The sequence below is a fragment of the Chlorocebus sabaeus genome, chromosome 1 (genome assembly GCF_047675955.1).
Source record: "Chlorocebus sabaeus isolate Y175 chromosome 1, mChlSab1.0.hap1, whole genome shotgun sequence".
Lineage (NCBI taxonomy): Eukaryota > Metazoa > Chordata > Mammalia > Primates > Cercopithecidae > Chlorocebus > Chlorocebus sabaeus.
The window spans coordinates 45000240-45017987 of record NC_132904.1 but is presented as its reverse complement, the minus strand read 5'-3'; the positions used below and the strand labels follow the sequence as shown (position 1 = coordinate 45017987).

Genomic DNA, 17748 nt, shown 5'->3' with positions numbered 1-17748 from the left:
TGGAGTATGTACCTGAAAACACAGAAGGTTGGCCTTAGCTGAAACATTTGGACTACTGCTGCCGTTCAAAGAGAAAGGAGTTTGTTTTCCCTGCTGTCTTATTATTTATTTCTTAAGACTACCCACCATTGATTCTCCTCTTCTCCTTTTTCCTCCTCTCCCTGTATTAGTTTTCTGTTGCTGTATAACAAATTATCGCAAACTTAGCCACTTAAAACAACACATATTTATTATCTCACAGCTTTTGTGCATCAGAACTCTGGGCATAACTTAGCTGGGTGCCTCTGCAAGGCTTCAGCCAAGCTGTTGCCCAGGGTTGCATTCTCATCTGGAGGCTTGGCTGGGGAAGGGTTTGCTTCTATGTTCACTCAGTTTGTTGGCAGAACTAATTTTCTTGCAATTATAAGACTGTGGGTCCTGGCTTCTTGGTGGCTGTCAGCTGGAGACCACCATCACCTCCTAGAAGCTGCTCTCAGCTCCTTGCCACATAGGCCTCCCAATATCTGCTTGCTTCCTCAATGCCAGCATGGGAGAAAGCTTCTGAAACAAGTCTGCTAACAAGGTAGAATCTTACCTAACCTAACATAATTGTGGGAATGGCATCTTATCTGCTTTGCCATAGTCTGTTGGTTAGAAGCAAGTCACAGGTCCCTACACTCAAAGGGGATGGGATGATACAAGGGCATGAATACCAAAGTGCAGGCATCACTGGGGGTCTCTGTAAAGTCTGTCTGCCACATTCCTTTTTCCAATTCTTCCTCTTCCTCCTACTCTTCATCATTATTGTCCAAAGCTCTTTAAAAATTTAAAAATCTCTCATTTTCTCAAAACCCTTTTGAAGTAAGTGGTGTTCTCTCCATTTTACAGATGCAGAAATTGAGGCCCAGTGAGGCTTAGTAGTCCAAAGTCACCTGACTAGTTTCCGTGGGAATTCTAACCCAGCCAGTCTGCTTCTAACGCTTCTGTTCTTTGTTCTACTATATTATATCACTTTTTACTCCAGAGATGCGGAACTTAGTGCAGGGCTTTTTCCTCTTTCACTTTAGTAACCACTTATTGAGCACCAACATGTTCCAGCACTGTACTCCTTGCTAAGAATAAAGAACAAATGTGTGGAAGGCCAAGAACCTCAGAGGAAGGGGTGCCATTTTTTTTGGTAGGGTCTTCATGGAAATACAACTTGCACCTGAACTGGGTTTTGAAGCCCACATCAGCAGACTCACATTATGCATGTGGGCCTACTTTGACTGAGTTTTGCAGCTGTGGAGAGTTTTTCTACCTGAAACCTTCCCAGGTTTTGGCACAGGCAGCAGGAGAGGGAGTATAAAAAGGATCATACTGAGAGGTCTTGCATTCATTCCAGCTCCATTCCTCCTGATTGTGGGATCAGCTCTGCTGCCTGTTTCTCCATCTTTAAAATGCAGATATCCATACTTGTTTTGTCTGATCTTATAGCCATCTTATGAAATTCAAGTTAGGTATCAAATATGACATATATTTGAAATCTATGACATGTTCCTGGATAGCACTTGGCAGCAGCTACCTAGAAAGGTATGTATAGAAGGATGATGAGGTCTCAATATCTGTGTCAGTATATTGTGATAGATTAGTCATGTCTGCCTTGGGCTCAGAAGAGGCAAATGGGAGTATGTATGTTGTGCATTTTCTAAACATAGTGCTATGAAAATGTAAGTTAGCAGTTTTATCGTTGTTCAGGAGGATGCTTCCCTGAATCTATTCAGATGAGATGAACTTCCCTAGATAGTGGCGTCTTTAGGCCTAGGGTACTGGTTTGCAGTTCCAGAGACCCAAGTTAGCACCACTTGTTCAGGCCACAACTGAGGCCACTAAATTGCTTCCCTAAACCCTCAAGCACAGGATCGCTCTGTCCAGAGACTCCTCAAGTAAGGCTGGATATCAGCATGTGACTCTCTCGCCACACTGGTTGTGCTGGGGCTTGGAAACTCTGCTCTATATGTAGAGAACAGACTAAAAGGAAGATTGAGAAGACAGCAGTCGTAGGCATCTCCTGTGTGACTTCTTTCCTCAGTTGTCTATCAGCCAGCTCAGAGCATTTACTCTTAGATTGTCTTATGAACGCAGGTCTCTTGGTGAAAGAGGGGGAGAAGCATCTTCTAACTTGGATGTTGAACTACTGGCCATTTGAACACTTTGCCTTTCAAGTCCGTGCTTTCCCCCATACATACCCATTAAAAGAAAATGTAAAAAGATATATTTGTATGTGTACACATATTTAATATACATATATGTATATGTAGAGAGTGAGATCCATATCTATGTATCTACAAAAAATTTTCCCAGAATTGGAATCTTGGTGACTTTCATCTTATGCTGGACAGAATTCTAGTGGCTGCACTTGTTCTTTGGCTGGCAAGCTCCTACTCATTCTTTCTTTTTTTTTTTTTTTTTGAGACAGAATCTCGCTCAGCCGCCCAGGCTGGAGTGCAGTGGCGTGATCTCGGCTCACTGCAAGCTCTGCCTCTTGGGTTCACGCCATTCTCCTGCCTCAGCCTCCCGAGTAGCTGGGACTACAGGTACCCGCCACCATGCCTGGCTAATTTTTTTGTATTTTTAGTGGAGACAGGGTTTCACCATGTTAACCAGGATGGTCTCGATCTCCTGACATCATGATCCACCCGTCTCAGCCTCCCAGAGCGCTGGGATTGCAGGCGTGAGCCACCACGCCTGGCCTCCCCTTCTCAACATTTAGTACTCCCCTAAACATTCCTCTGAATTCTATATCACACCGTTCTACTTTCTAGGGATCTGCCACAGCTCTCAACTGTCAGGTTTGGAAGGGGCCTTTAAAAGCCCCAATCTGATGAATGAATTGCTTCTGTAAAAAGTAGTCAACAACCTCTATTAATTACTTCCTGTGATGGGCAGCTTACTACTTTTTCAGGCACTAGTTCTAATGGTGGAGAGTTGGAATCCTTCAAAAGCTCTTGTCATAGATTCAGGCTGCTATAACAAAATACTAGACTGAGTGGCATATAAACAAAAGACATTTATTTCTTATGATTCTGGAGGCTGGAAGTCAAAGGTCAAGGTGCTGGCAGATTCTATGTCTTGGGAGGGCCCACTTCCTCATTCGCAGACAGCCATCTTTTCACTGTGTCCTTCCATGGTGGACGGCATGATCAAGCTCTCTTGGGCCTGTTTTATAAGGGAACTAATCCTGTTCATGAGATCTTTACCCTCCTGACCTAATTATCTCCCAAAGGCCCCATCTCCAAACACCATTATGTTTGGGATTAAACCTGAATAGATGAATTTTGGGAGGACACAAACATTCAGACCACAGCAGCTCTTCTTTTATTAAGTCCTCCCCTTGGCAGTGTCTCTTCCCTGTAGGGCTACAAAGAACAATCCAATCTGGGGACAGTGCGAGCATCAAAATCAATTGAGGACAACAGTGGATTATAGCCACTAAATAAAATAGGAATCCACACCCCTATAATAATAAATAGATACATTTAAAAATAGATCTATCAATGGAGGAGAAGAGAGGGCTGGACTCTACAGGAGAACGCTGACTGATAAAGGTAGAGGGAGTTGCAGCCATCTGGTAGATGGGAGTTAAGGCAAGAATCATCAACAGATGCTGAAATCTAGAAGGGAAAATTTGAGGAGGAGCAGGATTTTTGCATAGTCTCAAAATATCTCTCTATTGATTGCTTATTAGCTGCAAGAGGAAACAAAGTAAGTACTAATTGGAGTATTCAGGTCACATCATGACTAGGTGATGAAAATTACATCACTGGTGAGAGACAGATGGACGTCATGTGCTTCCTGAGGTTATACCCTGAGAAGAACACAGCATCACTTACGTTGTATTCCAGTCAGGGGTGGAAAACCTGAAACTAATCATGAGGAATCTCAAACAAACCCAAATTGTGGAACATTCTATTTAAAAAAAAAAAAAAAAAAAAAAACTGGGCCATATTGTTCAAAAATGTGAATGCTGTGGAAGACAAAGGCGAGAAACTGTTCCAGGATGAAGGAGACTGAAGAGATGTGACAACTAAAAGCACTATATAATCCTGAACTGCATCTTGTGCAGGGCAATAACACGGTCTAAAGGACATTTTTTAGTCAATTGGCAAAACTGGAATGTTGGAATTAAATCAATGTTAAATTGTCAGAATTTATAGCTGTACCATGGAAGACAATATCCTAGTTCTTTGGAAATAAACACTAAGCATAAGAAGCAAAGTGCATGATCCACGTGGCTTACTCTGAAATGACTCAGAAGAAAGATATGTGTGCCTTACAGATAAAGAGGGGGAGGGTAGGAGAGGGAGAAAGGAAAGGAGAATGGATGAGGTATATGAGAATTCTCTATACTATTCCTGTAACTTTTCGGCAAGTTTGAAGTTATATCAAAATGAAAAGTTAAAACATATCTAAATGAAGGCCCATCAAAATTTGGAGGCAGCAAGATTGTGCCTTTTAAGGGACAACCCCTTTCCAGGCCCAGGAGGAGTGTAGTGATGATGGCATGGTTAAGGACCCACTCCATCATGGGTCGGGTGCTAAGACCCGATCTAGGACGGAGTGGGGATGGTGGGAAGGTGGCAATCACAGAAAGGTTCCTCAAGGAGCTTGCCTATAAGCCAAGACTTCAGACTTTATTAAGAGTGAGACAGGCAAAGCAGTCAGGGAGGGCATTCCCAGCAGAGAAAATAGTGTGTAGAGAGGAGAGCCAGAGGGCCAGCAAGGCAAAGTCGGGCAGGGCCACCAGGTATAAGGCAACAAATTCTGGGCTTTAGCCTAAGAACAAGGGCTGGTGGTTGAAGAGTTGATTTTTCAGGCTGGGAAGGGACATCAGATGTGTAACTTCAAGGAAAATCTTAAATGTTTTTTGTTTTGTTTTATTTTGAGACAGTCTCACTCTGTCACCCAGGCTGGAGTGCAGTGGTACGATCTCGGCTTACTGAGGCCTCTGCCTCCTGGGTTCAAGCAATTCTCCCACCTCAGCCTCCCAAGTAGTTGGGATTACAGGCATGCACCACCATGCCCGGCTAATTTTTGTATTTTTAGTAGAGATAGGGTTTTGCCATATTGGCTAGGCTGGTCTGGAACTCCTGGCCTCAAGTGATCTGCCTGCCTTGGCCTCCCAAAGTGCTGGGATTATAGGTGTGAGCCACAAGCCTGGCCTTAAATGCTTTTTACATGCCCTGTTCTTAAGTCTTCATCTATCCCAGACACCCCTGGAGCTGGGCTTCCTAGATAGTGGGATTGTTTGGGACTTTTCCGCCATCATCTTCTGTAAGGCAAAAAGTGGGCCTTTTGCTACTGCTATTTAGGAGCCTTCCTTTGGTGGCTAAGGTTGGATCTGTGTGTTCAGCCTCTTGTTAGTGTGATTATCTTCTTGAGTCATGAGCTTCCCCAAGTTGACAATTGCCTGCCAGCCCATCACAGTGGCATCTCTGTGAATTATTAAGAAGGTTTATGAGGCCAGGATAAACAGCATGAATCAAGAGAGAGACAGGCCTCCCTCCTTTGCTTACGTTGCTGTCACTCAGGGAGGATGCCAGAAGAGTTTGGAGCAAGGGAAGCAGGGAGGGAGAGAGAAGGGGTAGGAGAAAAAGGGATAAGAGTTGAGAGAGGAAGGAAAAGATGAACAAAGGAGGATTGGAGAAATAGGGAGCAAAGGGAGAGAGAGAATTTCTTCTTACAAGTGGGAAGACCTGATAGCAGCTTCTTTTCCACCACCATTTGGGCTACCTCTGCATACAACCAGGAAATTCAGACAACATGTAGGACTATCCCTTCTTTCTGTTGGTGTTCTACTACCATTATGTGACCCTCGGTAAGTCATTTGCCTTTCTGGGGAGCCAGTTTTTGTCTCTTCTCATTGGCAGGATTGTTAACTGCCAGGGATGGTAAGTGCATAGATGCACAAGCTATATTGAAATGCTCTGAATCCTTTAATGAAGTCTTTTGAAAAGTAATAAGCTTGATGCCACTGTTCTTATTGTAAAAGTGCACTGATGCTTTCCAGTCACTAACTTGTCACCTTGCATGCAGGCAGGTTACTGCATTAGTGGGGCTAAGAAAGTCTTGAATATGCTGGGATAAATAAATTACCATTGGCACTTAAAGATGCCAATTTTAATCACAGATGAGGACTTTGGGGATAAGTGCCTTTGTTTCTTTGATTATCTTTTTTTGGGATGCTGCCAAAGACCCCTTGCCCTGAGTTAATAAGTTCAGCTTCGAAGACCAAGCTCTTCCTTCTTACCAGCAGAATCAGAGCTGCTATTAGCACTCTAATTATTTATGACAACCATAGGAATTCCTGGGAATTTAAGTAAAGAAGAAGTATTTCAAGTATATGAAACTGGAAACTAGGAGGCCCAAAACTAATTTTGTAGTTTTATTAATTATTTATTTTGAGATTGGATTAGTCATTTGATTCATCTCTTCCCATATACTCTTTAGAGTGGTGGTAATTAGGCTCTACCCCATTAGTTTATTTTGACTTTTGTAAAATGGAAGTATTATGCTTGTAAGAGCCATGATATTTAAATTCAAAGAGCACCTGACTGGGTTTAGGTGACAGACCATGAAAAGGAATTAGATGAGAAATTAGACCAAGCCCTTTGGTTTCATTATTCAGGTGGCATATAAAGAATCTTTAAAATGTCCCAAATGACTTCTTAGGATCACAGTTATCCATCCTTTACTGCAATGAGCACTAATGACCTAATGCTGAACTAGGTATTGATCAGAATCCAATGACTTATGACTTTGGCCATCACGAGTATCCAGTTGGAAGACACCTTGATTGGCCTTGAATCTCAAAAACCGCATTATTTATTCTCTCCAATGTTGAGTGTCAAAATCCAAGGTCAGAGCTCATGCCTGCCATAATTTCCCATGTATGAAAGAGTGCCATTTGTCAAGCGTTTGGTTTTTTTGGTCTTTAGTATGTACATCTGTATTACAAGTGGAAGGATAGCTGCCTATTTTCAGGTTGATTCATCTCAATGCTCAAGAATCAAGATTTCTTGATTCATTGAGATATTTGAAGACTTATTTCCTAGTTCCACTCAACAAGTATTTATTGTGTGACTCCTGTGTACCAGACACTGTGCTAAGCTCTGAGGTGATGGTAGGAAACAAAGCACATAAGAATCTCTGTTCTTATGAAGTTTACGTGCTAGTGATATATTCTGTCTCATTATATTTTCTAATAAACAGAAGAACAAACACCCATTAGTGATTCCATTCAGTGGTCGCCTTGTTTGTGGTATTCATGGCACCTCTTTTGGGAGCAAGGCTTTCTACAATGCCTATCCTAGTGTTCTTATATTAAGAGGAGTTGAGAAAATGCAATTAGATCTCTGAAGATTGGAATTTTCCCAGGTGGGTCATAAACCTTAACATCTATTACTTCTGGCAAGTTCTAAAAAAAGGTGTAGATTAGACTGAATATACACTAGCCAGTCTGTCTTATGGTGATCAGATTTTTAAACCATTTTCTGCCACTCGCTTCTTAATTTTCACTTTTCTCTCAAGATAGAAACAGTAGAGAAAAAATAAATTCAATTTGAGATAATGGTTCAGATTTCTAAAATCTTGGAGGCTTGGGACACTGTTATTCTATTATCTTTTTTAGACAGTTTCCAATGGCTTTTCTCTTCATGGAAGTTTTAGGTATCATATTTATTAAAATATGACATGATTTTATTTGGGGAATTCAATTTTGTGAGCAGTTATTAAGCTCTAAGGATACAGATGTGAAACATAAACTATATATGTCTGCCAGGGTCTCACAGCATACTTGGGGGAAACAAGAAAAGGAGGAGTTATGTACTGGATGATTAAGAACAAAACAGAGGCAGGTACAGGGTGCTGTGAGAACAGAGGCCTGAGTATGTCTTACCCTTCTGTGGGTGAGGACATGGGAATTCAGAGGGAGCTTATAAAGGTTTCAAGAGGAGGCTAACCCTTAGTTCTTTACTATGGAGTCCTAGCTAAGTTTCCAAACTTGGAGATATCAAAAAGAAAATTTTTATGTATAATACATATTACTGGGTTAATGATTCTACCATTTAGAAAATACTTACTACATGTTGGGCACCATGCTGAGCATTTTACTGACGTCATCTAATTCTTGTTGCTTCTCTGGTGAAGCAGACAGTTAATACTACCTGCTGTGACCCAAAGAGGTTGAGTGACGTGCCTGATGTCACACGCTAAAAAACTCTGCAGCTGGAATTCACGCTAACATATCTTTGCCTCCAAAGCCAGTGCTCTAACCACTATGCTTACTGCCTTTCTTGTGCTGCTGTATTCTCAAACACAGTCTCTCCATAGATACCTTGGACTGTGTCGTGCCAGGGACTCCTCCATACTTTTGATGAACTGCATTCACCCTGGGAAGCTGGGCCAATCCTCCTTTGTATTAGTACTTGATTTCCTGTGAATGCCATGCAGCCTCTTTTTATCACTTCTCTAAGTAGCTGGGTGATATGACTTCACACATGTGTGTCCCTTGATCTAATTTGGACTTACTATGTGGCATTGGTAAAGTCACATAGTGAGAAAGTGATAAAGTCTCACTTTCTCATTTTCCCCATTTGCCACTGCTTTGGGAATAGTTATTAGGACAAACAAAAGCAATATTAGTCTGGCCAAAGATAGAGTGAGATGCTTTCATTTGTGGCTTTTGTCCCTGGGAGCTGAGTTGTAGCTGGACTGATCCACTCTAAACTATTCTGTCTTTTGTGACAGTTGTGTTTGCCTTTCCAAGAGCCTAAAGTACAATCACAGCTCACTCTCTTTCCCAGTCTCCAAGCATTTCCACGATGCCCCATCACTCCAAGACTGTCATCGATGCAGTTGTCTCTGTTTTAGATGACGACCTTGCCCCAGCTGTCCCTGGAGGACGGCAGCTCGATGAGTAAGTCCTGAAGCTTGCTAGATGTGTCTCAGTATTTCACATGCCTGCACTGATTGGACAAACCCTGGTATGGGCCTTAGGACTTGGTTGCCTCAAGTGTCCTGAACATCACTACTGAAAGTGTCTCTCTGGTGATTTATTTTTCTGACTTGTGTTTCCTTTTTCAGCAAATGAAAAGATTGAAGACATCAATGGCTGTCCGAAGAACAGATCCCAAATGGTAAGTGGTGCATAGGTAGCAAATGTTTGAGTTCTGTCAGTAAGCCCTGCCTCTAAATGATATTGGCCATCTTGAAAACATTCATGCCAGATGCTTTACTCCAGGGGATTATATTAATAAACTCACAGCTATTTCCAAGTAGCCGTGTTCTGCTTTTCTGACATTTGTTGGCATTTATTGAAAAATGGCTGTGATTTTTATGTAGATTGTGAGACAGTTAAAGTGAAATATTGTCCTTGCTCTTAGACACAAATTATGCAGAACTGGTACAAACATATACATGTTTAGTACTTGAAATGTTATGACTCGTTCTGCTTCCTCAAAGACCCACATCAATATGTGTTTGTGTGTGGAGCTGAGGCATGGATGAGGTGATGGTATCTTACTAACCAGAAACTGGAGCATGTGGTCAGATTGCCTTTAAAGGTTAGAATGATGTGAAATCAGAACTGTGACAGGAAATGTGAAATGTGCAGTCACATCTGAAGCTTTTCAACATAACCTTTGCAAGTGATATTCTCTCTGGCATGATGCGTTTAAGCTCTGATATTATAGCTTTATACATAACCCCCAAAACTAATCTTTTAAAAATCTGTTCTTTTTCTTATTGCATGTCCTGCACATAATCTTTGAATTAAAATTTATGGTCATTGTTGAGTTCAGAAAACATCAGCTTAGTTTTTCACTTCAAAACACATTTCAAGCATGAATATTTACAAAAAATATATATGTTTTCAGTGTCTCTTAAGATAACACTAATAACCTATTTAAAACATGAAGGTGGCAACTTAAGGACAACTATTTTTTGCTGGACATTCATTTGCTTCCAGAAACCTTAAAAAAAAAAAAAAAAAAGGCATAATTTGCTTCTCTAACCCCCATCCTACCTCCTTTGAGTACGCACAGTTTGCTAGGTCTCATATCAGAATAAACCAAAATGATTGGCATTCCTTAGGTTTACTGTTTAGTTTTCTGGATTGTTATCCCAGTGACTTGGGCAAATAGGCAGCCTTTTCAGCTGGCTTTGTTTTTCGTGCACAAAAACATATTTTTTTATAAAGATGTCAGTGTAGGTATGGAAGGGGAGTCATTTTCCAGTTTATATTCTGAAAAAGTTTTTGTTGTTGTTGTTCCACTGAAGGTTTTCTTTCTTTTTGATCCAAAGACCAACCACTCCTTACATAGGAAAGTCCCCAGGCTGACGTCTCATGGCTGCTTTGACTTTTGGAAAAACTGGGCTGCTATTTTTGCTGCAGCTACTGCAGCTGTCTAGGGTATTAATAATTGAGAAAATTTGGATGATAGAAGACTTAATTTTAGTGCAGGCATGCTACACATGTAGTCCTATCTTCATATGAAACAGATGCATTATTTCCCTCCAGGATAGGTACTGATGCAATTGCCCAGCCCATTATAATGTGCATGTAGAACTGGTGTGTGGAAATCGTCAACCTTTTATTCTATTTGGTGCACCTGTATTGTAAGCACCTTCTGTTGGAGGTTTTGCTTGTTGTTAGAGTCTACTTCCAAGCTTATACAGATTGAGTAGCCCTAATCTGAAATATTTGGGACCAGAAATGTTTTGGATTTTGGAATATTTGCATTATATTTACAGCATCCCAAATCCGAAAATCCAAAGTGTTTCACTGAGCACTTTCCTTGAGCCTCATGTTATGCTCAAAAAGTTTCGGATTTTGGAGTATTTCAGATTTTAGATTTTTAGATTTGAGATGCTCAACCTGTAATATTGTCACTTCAGATTCTTCTTTGCAAATTTATATGCAAATAAGTTACTTATAAATACTACCATAGCACCAATGCAGTGTTGCAGTTTCTCCATAACTCTTTCAGCCATGCCAGTACTATATTGTTTTGTTTTTGTTTTTGTGTGTGTGAACTGTGTTTTTTTTTTTTTTTTTTTTTTTTTTGAGCACAAGAATATAAACTCCTATAATTGTCTGTGATAATTAGTTCCAGCTTAGGGGTGGGGAGGCAGACACAGTCTTGTGGTAAGCCTAGCAGAGAATAGTTCAGCGTACAGGATGTGAGTCCAGGAAAATGTAAGGACCTCTGCCACAGTTATTCTATTCTGTAGGAAATAAGTAGGATGATGGTAAGAACAATAGGATCATTGTTCTTGCCCCTACATCACAAAACAATGACAAGTTCATAAGGCAGAACTCACTAGATCACACAGGAAGTTCTTTCGATAGACAGGCATGGGTGATTTTCTGGCTAATAGGACACCTGTGTGCACACAAGCATATTTTGCTCAAGTATAATTTGAGAATATGGTGTAGGGTGTGAGCCACCATTTCTAGATTCCTAGGTGGTTAACCTTCTAATCAGACTTTATATGGGTGGCCAATAATAAACATTGGTTGTTTGCTAAATATTGCCTGTTTGGAGGATACCAAAGGAGGAGATATGTAGAAAGCATGGCAGAAGGAAGATGACACACAATGAGATGAGAACTTGGGAAATGTATCCTGTTAGGAGGGTAATGGGCTCTGCCAGAAAAAAAGAAAATCAGCATAGAGTTAATGTGGTCACTCCCTAAGAAAACAGATAGAGCACCTTTAGGGTCCTTTAATAATGGAGACAAAAGCAGTTTTATTTCAGAGCAGGAATGGAATGGGTGCTATTTCAGTTTTCAGTGGGTCAGTTCGTATCCTCAGCTAAAGGGTAGGTTAGGAGCATGAGCTTTGTAGGAGGAGCAAGCCCTGGAAGAGGGCACCTTTTTCTCCCGCCCTTCACTCTTCCTAACCCACTAGGCTGTCCAGCTGCTCTATTCTCTGCTCTTTAACTCCTGCGGTCTTCCCGGAGGATAGGGAAGTGAAAGCAGACATTTGTGGAATATGGTTTAGAGGATTCCAGGGGCAGCAGTGCATAATCATAATGGGCTTGGCATTGTGTACTTTTAGACTGTCAATCTGCAAGCAGTCACAGAGTGCCTGCTAATGCCAGGTGCTGGGCTAGGCCAAGCTGAATACACAGGTGACCAAGATGTGATCCCTGCCCTCAAAGAACTCAGATGAGTGGGCAAGAGACCAGAGAACAATTAGAACAATAGACTACTGCCGCTGCTCCCACAGACATCTGTGCATGGCCCAGTGGGGACCTATTCTACCCCCAGGACAAGGAAGGTTCCAAAATAACTTCTAAAGGGTTAGTCTTGAAAGGCCAGAGAGTTCACCACAAGAGACGGTGGGTGGAAGAGGATTCCAAGCGGAGACAGCCAGGCATGGAACCCATTTCTGGAGAACAGGTTTACCTGAGGATATCATGGATCCCGCAGAGGAAGGTTTTACAAACAATCATTCATTGATGGTACCAAATTGCCACGAACTGTGTCTGGTGAGGCTCTTCTAGCCCCTCGGCAACATCAACTCCTCATCCTGCTGTGCCTAGGGTGAAAGGAGGGGCATGGAAGAGCCCAGAGTACAACAGACTCATAGGCACAGAGGTCTTTTCAGACCTGGGATAAGCCTTCTGTATGCTTTATCACACAGATTCCTACATCTGGGGGAGAAACCTCAGAACAGAGTTTTCTAAAGCAAAAAATTCAAGGTCATTAATTCCTGTGGACAGAAGTTCAGCCATGAAATTTGGGAAACGGAAACACAACCCAGTTGGAAGCAGCTGTTAATATTTTTATAGCAGCACTAATGTGCATCTACACAGTTCTTTAAGGCTTATGAGCCCATGACACATTCAGTCCTCCTGACTGCTGTGGGCTGGCGTAGCACTCACACCTTTTGGGTGAGAAACTGAGATGCTGTTTCCGGGACGCACGCCTGATTCTTTTCTATCAGCATTTGTAACCCTCAGTGCCGCCCTCCTCTTGGCCTTCATAAAATGGCACCAGGACTGTAACCCAAAGGCAGAGAGGCACAGCAGTGGCTTCCCTTTCCTGGAGCAAGCTCAGCCTTGGCTTGTTTTTAAGGAGCCCTTTGCCCTGTTTCAGTCTGACCCAGATGCTTTTGGGGCCAAATTCTTGGAGATGGAGCTTTAGAAACAACACTCCCACCCCATTCCCTCTCCCCCACCAAATTCATCCCCTTGGCCCTTAAGTAGGTTTGTGTGTGTGCGTCAGAGCTGGTTAAAATGTTTTGTCTATTTAACATTGCCATGGCAACCAAGGGGCATCTCTTTGGCTTTCAAGTGGTGTGTTCAGCAGAGTTATGTGTTAGTGTGGAAGGAAAAACATTGCTTGGAGGTTAGCCAGCGGGTGCTGGGGCGGACCTGCTTCCCAATTTGAACTCACTATACTCAAGACATTGGGGGCATTGGCTCACTTTGGAGCCTGGGAATAACCAGTGGCAGGGGGTGGTTTTCTTTTTTCGTCATAATTATTTTAAGCAGCTTGTCTCTCTGTTGTTGATGAGGAGAAGTGCAAAGTTAGGGAGGCTTGCTTGCCTTTTCAGCAAAAAAGGCCCCAGGCCTGCTTTCCCCTTTAGCTGATCTTGGGCCTGGGGTCAACTAAGCCTCCCAGCACTGAGCCCCTGCTTCCTCCTGGGCTCTTCAAGGAGTCCTCCTGCCTTCTTCCCTCAGTGTATCTAGACTGAGGGCCAGCCTGAACTTGGGGACCAGTCAGGCCAGGTTTCCAATTCCTTTTCTGCTATTCTGCAGCCTTGAGCTAATTACTTAATTCTTTGAAGCCTCATATTTCCTTTTCTATGAAGTGGGGTTGATAATAATACATACCTCATAAAGTTTTCATGAAGACTAATGAGGCAATGAAAATGATAATAATGGATAATAATAATTAAAGTGATAAAATACAACCAAAGCTTACAGTGTTTGCCTTGTGCTAAGCACCATTCTAAGTGCTTTACAAATACAGCATGTCCCCTTAGTTCATCCTCCCAATAGCCCTTTGATGCTGGTGATCTTCTTATCCCTATTCTCCTGGCATATAATCAGCACTCAATATATGGCAGTTGCTATGATAATGAAGATTTCTTTCAGTGGTCATTCATGTTTTGGGGGACATGGAACCCTTTGGAAATCTGAGAACCCTTCAGAAATCTTCTATCTCTCTCCTCCCCAGACTGCACTTACCCCAGAATTTTGCATACAACGTGAGCAGATCATGAACCCCAGAGGCCAGCTCATGTATGCCCTGGGGCTCCATAGACTCCAGGTTTGGTGCCCCTGCTGCGTAGGGCACAGCTCTGCTTCTTGCCCTGTCCTTTCAGGGAGCTCTATGGAAAATGCCCGCACTGGAGTTCCTAAGACAGTAGGAATCTACACTTAGGCACAGAGAAGGGCCAGGCAGTGATTTTCTAACTTCTATTCCATAAGCAGAACCCCTCATTTTCCCAAATAAAAGCTATGGAACCCCATATATGAGCGATAAAAGCTGCTATAAGTAGGGATAGGTAGCCCAGGACAAGGCCACCATAGCTCCCCCCTTGCAGGAGGCCAGCACCTGGGGAAATGCAGTGGGATGGAGCCTAGGAAGGAACTTGGCAGCATCAGGTTTCTGCTCTGCTCCTGGCTCCAGCCCTCCTTTCTCTGGTCCTCCTCAGTCTCTTTTCTGTGAAAAGACAGTCGGATTAGGTCTCACTTACCTCTGACCTCTGCAAGGCATCACAGCTGAGAGCAAGGGCTGGGAAGGCCAACTACTTGTAACCCAGGCATGTCCCTTAGGCTCTAAGGGAACCAGTTCCTATAACAGAGGTAGTAACAGTACCTGCCCCACAGGGTTGTTTTAAGGCTTCCATGGGACAGTCTACATGAAGTGCTGGTACGTTGCTGGCCACAGAGTTGCTGGCCTCAGTAGATGTTAGCTCTTTTGATGATTTTTTCAAGGGACTTAAGTATTTGTTTAAAAAAGCAGACATGCCTTGGGAACAGCCAACCCTGCTTTTGGGTGGGGGCTTGTTTAGTGGGGTTTGAATTCATCTGTGTACCTACATCTCTCTGAATGATAGCACTGGACTCAAAGGAAACCCCTGAGAGATCTCATGTCACAGAACAGAGTGGTCAGTCTCACTCAGTCCCATCATAAGTAGCCCTGGATAATCCACTTGGCCTTGGCACTTCACTTCCTTCTATGAGAAATGTGGAAGAGAACAACACCTCGCAGGGTTGCCATGAGATTTTAATGAGCTAACATTTACTGAGTACTCACTATGTACCAGACTATGTGCTGAGAGCCTACTTAATCACTCAGAACAGCCCTATGATAAAGATGCAGTTATTGTCTGTATGTTGTACATGGGGACTGATGATTTAAAAGGTTGCTCTTGGTCCCAGATTATTTACCTAGGCAGAGGCAGAGTTGGAGCTCGAACCCAAGTCTATTTTCAAAGATATGGTGTTTACCTCTGTGACAGAGAAGGGGTATCAAAAATAGTCTCCACCTCACCAAGCCTTGTTCTCCTTAATTTTCATCTGCCAATACAGCAGAACCAGTTAGGCTTAGCTGAGAGTTAGCAAAAAGGGAGGAGATGGAATATTTCTGGAAAGGGCCTGAGTTGACCTGCTGATGGGAACATGAAAGCTGAAACAGGGGCAGGTGGCCCCTTGTGAAAGGCAGCTCCTTGAGTTGGCCTGGAAGAGCCCTGGCGCCAGGTACCTCTGGCTACATTCTCTCCAGAGTCTCCTGGGCCAGGAGAAGGCCATCTGCAGTGGGATCAGGTTTCCAGACCCAGTGACCTTGAGCCCTCCCAACAGCTGCCAGAAAGCCGGCCACATGCCTGGGGAGTGTCTGAGATCCTTGGGCAGCTGAGTTGCCACTTCCCTGGGCCCTGGGCCTATTTTTACATGGCCCTAAGGGCACACACATGTTGCAGAACCAAGAAGGAATGAAGAAAAGTCCATAGGCCACTTAGAATTTAAAGCAAAGTAGCAAGAGCTCAGGATCAGCAGGAAGCATGCACTGCTTCCCGCCCAGGGCGGCACATACACACTATCACTTTTATGTGTTGGCCATTGTTCATTGTCTTTCAAAGGTGGCAACAACCTCCACGTCTGTCTCTCTCTTCAGTCATGCCTGTTTAAAACTCTCACTGTGTTCCCATTTCCCTCTCCATACTCTTGAGCACAGAATAGAAGATCCTTCAAGATCTGATTACCATCCTGTCCTGCCACTTGGCCACTCAAACTCTATGCCCCAGCAAGACCAGATACCTTGCAGTATGCCAAAGAGGCCATGTATTCTCATGCCTTTGTACTTTGATAATGTACAAAGTACTTATTTACAGACAAAGTACTGTCCAGTCTGCTAGGAGTGACCTCCCGCTTGCCCCTTCCTGGGCAGTGTGACCTTTAATATTCAGGTCACTTGTTTCCTCAAGGTGTTGACATAATGAGGTGCCTGTCATTTTTTGTGTCCCCGAGTGTCCCGTGCCTGGCTTTAGCATAACACACTCTCTTGTAGTTGTCTGTTTACTCATCTTCTTGAAGGAGATACCATGTCTTTCACTTGAGTATCCTAAGCGTCTGTCATTTTGGTGAATGGCAAGTGGTCAGCATTTAGTAAATACAGGATGGGTAGATGGACAGACAGAAAGACCAAGGAGGGAGCTGACCTGAATGTGTGTGTGTGTGACTAGAGGATTGTAACATACCATTATTCTGATTCCATTATCTACAGCTGAGCAGTGCTTTGAGCACTCAGTATTAATTTGGAAGTTCTTTATAGGATTTAAAAAATAGATATGTAGCACTATTCTAGAAGTGTCTTTCCCTAATTCTTTTCTTCCTTAGTTTATCCAGAGGACCCAAATAGAATGTTGTAATTACTCTCAGGAATTGTGGTTAATTTTTAGTTTGTTGAGTTTTTTGTGTTGCTTGAGATGAGCATATTTAAGCACCCTCACAACCACCAGTTTATTAATATTGATAACAAAAACAATGATAAGGTACTGTTCTAAGTGCCTTACATGTTTTAACTCATTTTATTCTCATAACAGTCCTATAGAATGAGGAATATATTTTATCCATTCCATTAAAAAGAATGGAGAACTTAGACCTTGATGCCACTTGATGTGCTCTGCCAGAGACCAGCTGTGGGATGTGATAAAGAACCTCTCATTCTTTCCCCTCACACTGTAGTGCCTTTGTCCCTGACTTTCCACCATGCTTTTATTTAATAAAGTACAGCAAACACTTAGAGTAGGTACTGGTTTAGATATTTCATCTGTATTGACTGATTTTATCTTCCTAAAGCTCTATGAGAGCGTATACAATTATTATTGTCATTTGACAGATGAGGAAACAGAGAGCAGTTGAGTAACTTGCCCAAGGTCACACAGCTAGTAAGTGGCAAGCTGGGGTTTGTTTGCTGGAAGCCTGACTTGAGAGTCTACTCACTTAACTGTTATACTATTCTACATGTAAAGAAATTGATTAAAGGAGAAAAAAAAGACTCACTATGACATGGAAAGGCAAACATTCCATTTGTAACCCTAGCCCCTCATCTAGGCATAGGCAGAGGCTCAGGATGCGACATTCTAATGTGGGAAGGAGATGTGAGATAAGAAGAATAAGCATGGGCTCTGGGATCAGGCAGACCTGGGTTCCACACACGGGGCATGTGTGCTGGGCAAGTTAATTTAATTTCTCTGAGTCTGTCTTCTCA

The 17748-nt window shown here is 42.7% G+C and overlaps 1 protein-coding gene across 7 annotated transcripts in view; it reads left to right on the top strand.

The window, feature by feature from the left end:
• The window catches only part of NAV2 (neuron navigator 2), a 768177-nt gene that overhangs the window by 473899 nt on the left and 276530 nt on the right, over positions 1 to 17748 (top strand). For all 7 annotated transcript variants that reach the window (XM_008004421.3, XM_073017808.1, XM_073017805.1 and 4 more), the window contains exon 3: positions 9103 to 9155. In XM_008004421.3, coding sequence (XP_008002612.3) covers positions 9103 to 9155 — 53 coding nt within the window. The remainder of the gene's footprint in view (positions 1 to 9102; positions 9156 to 17748) is intronic.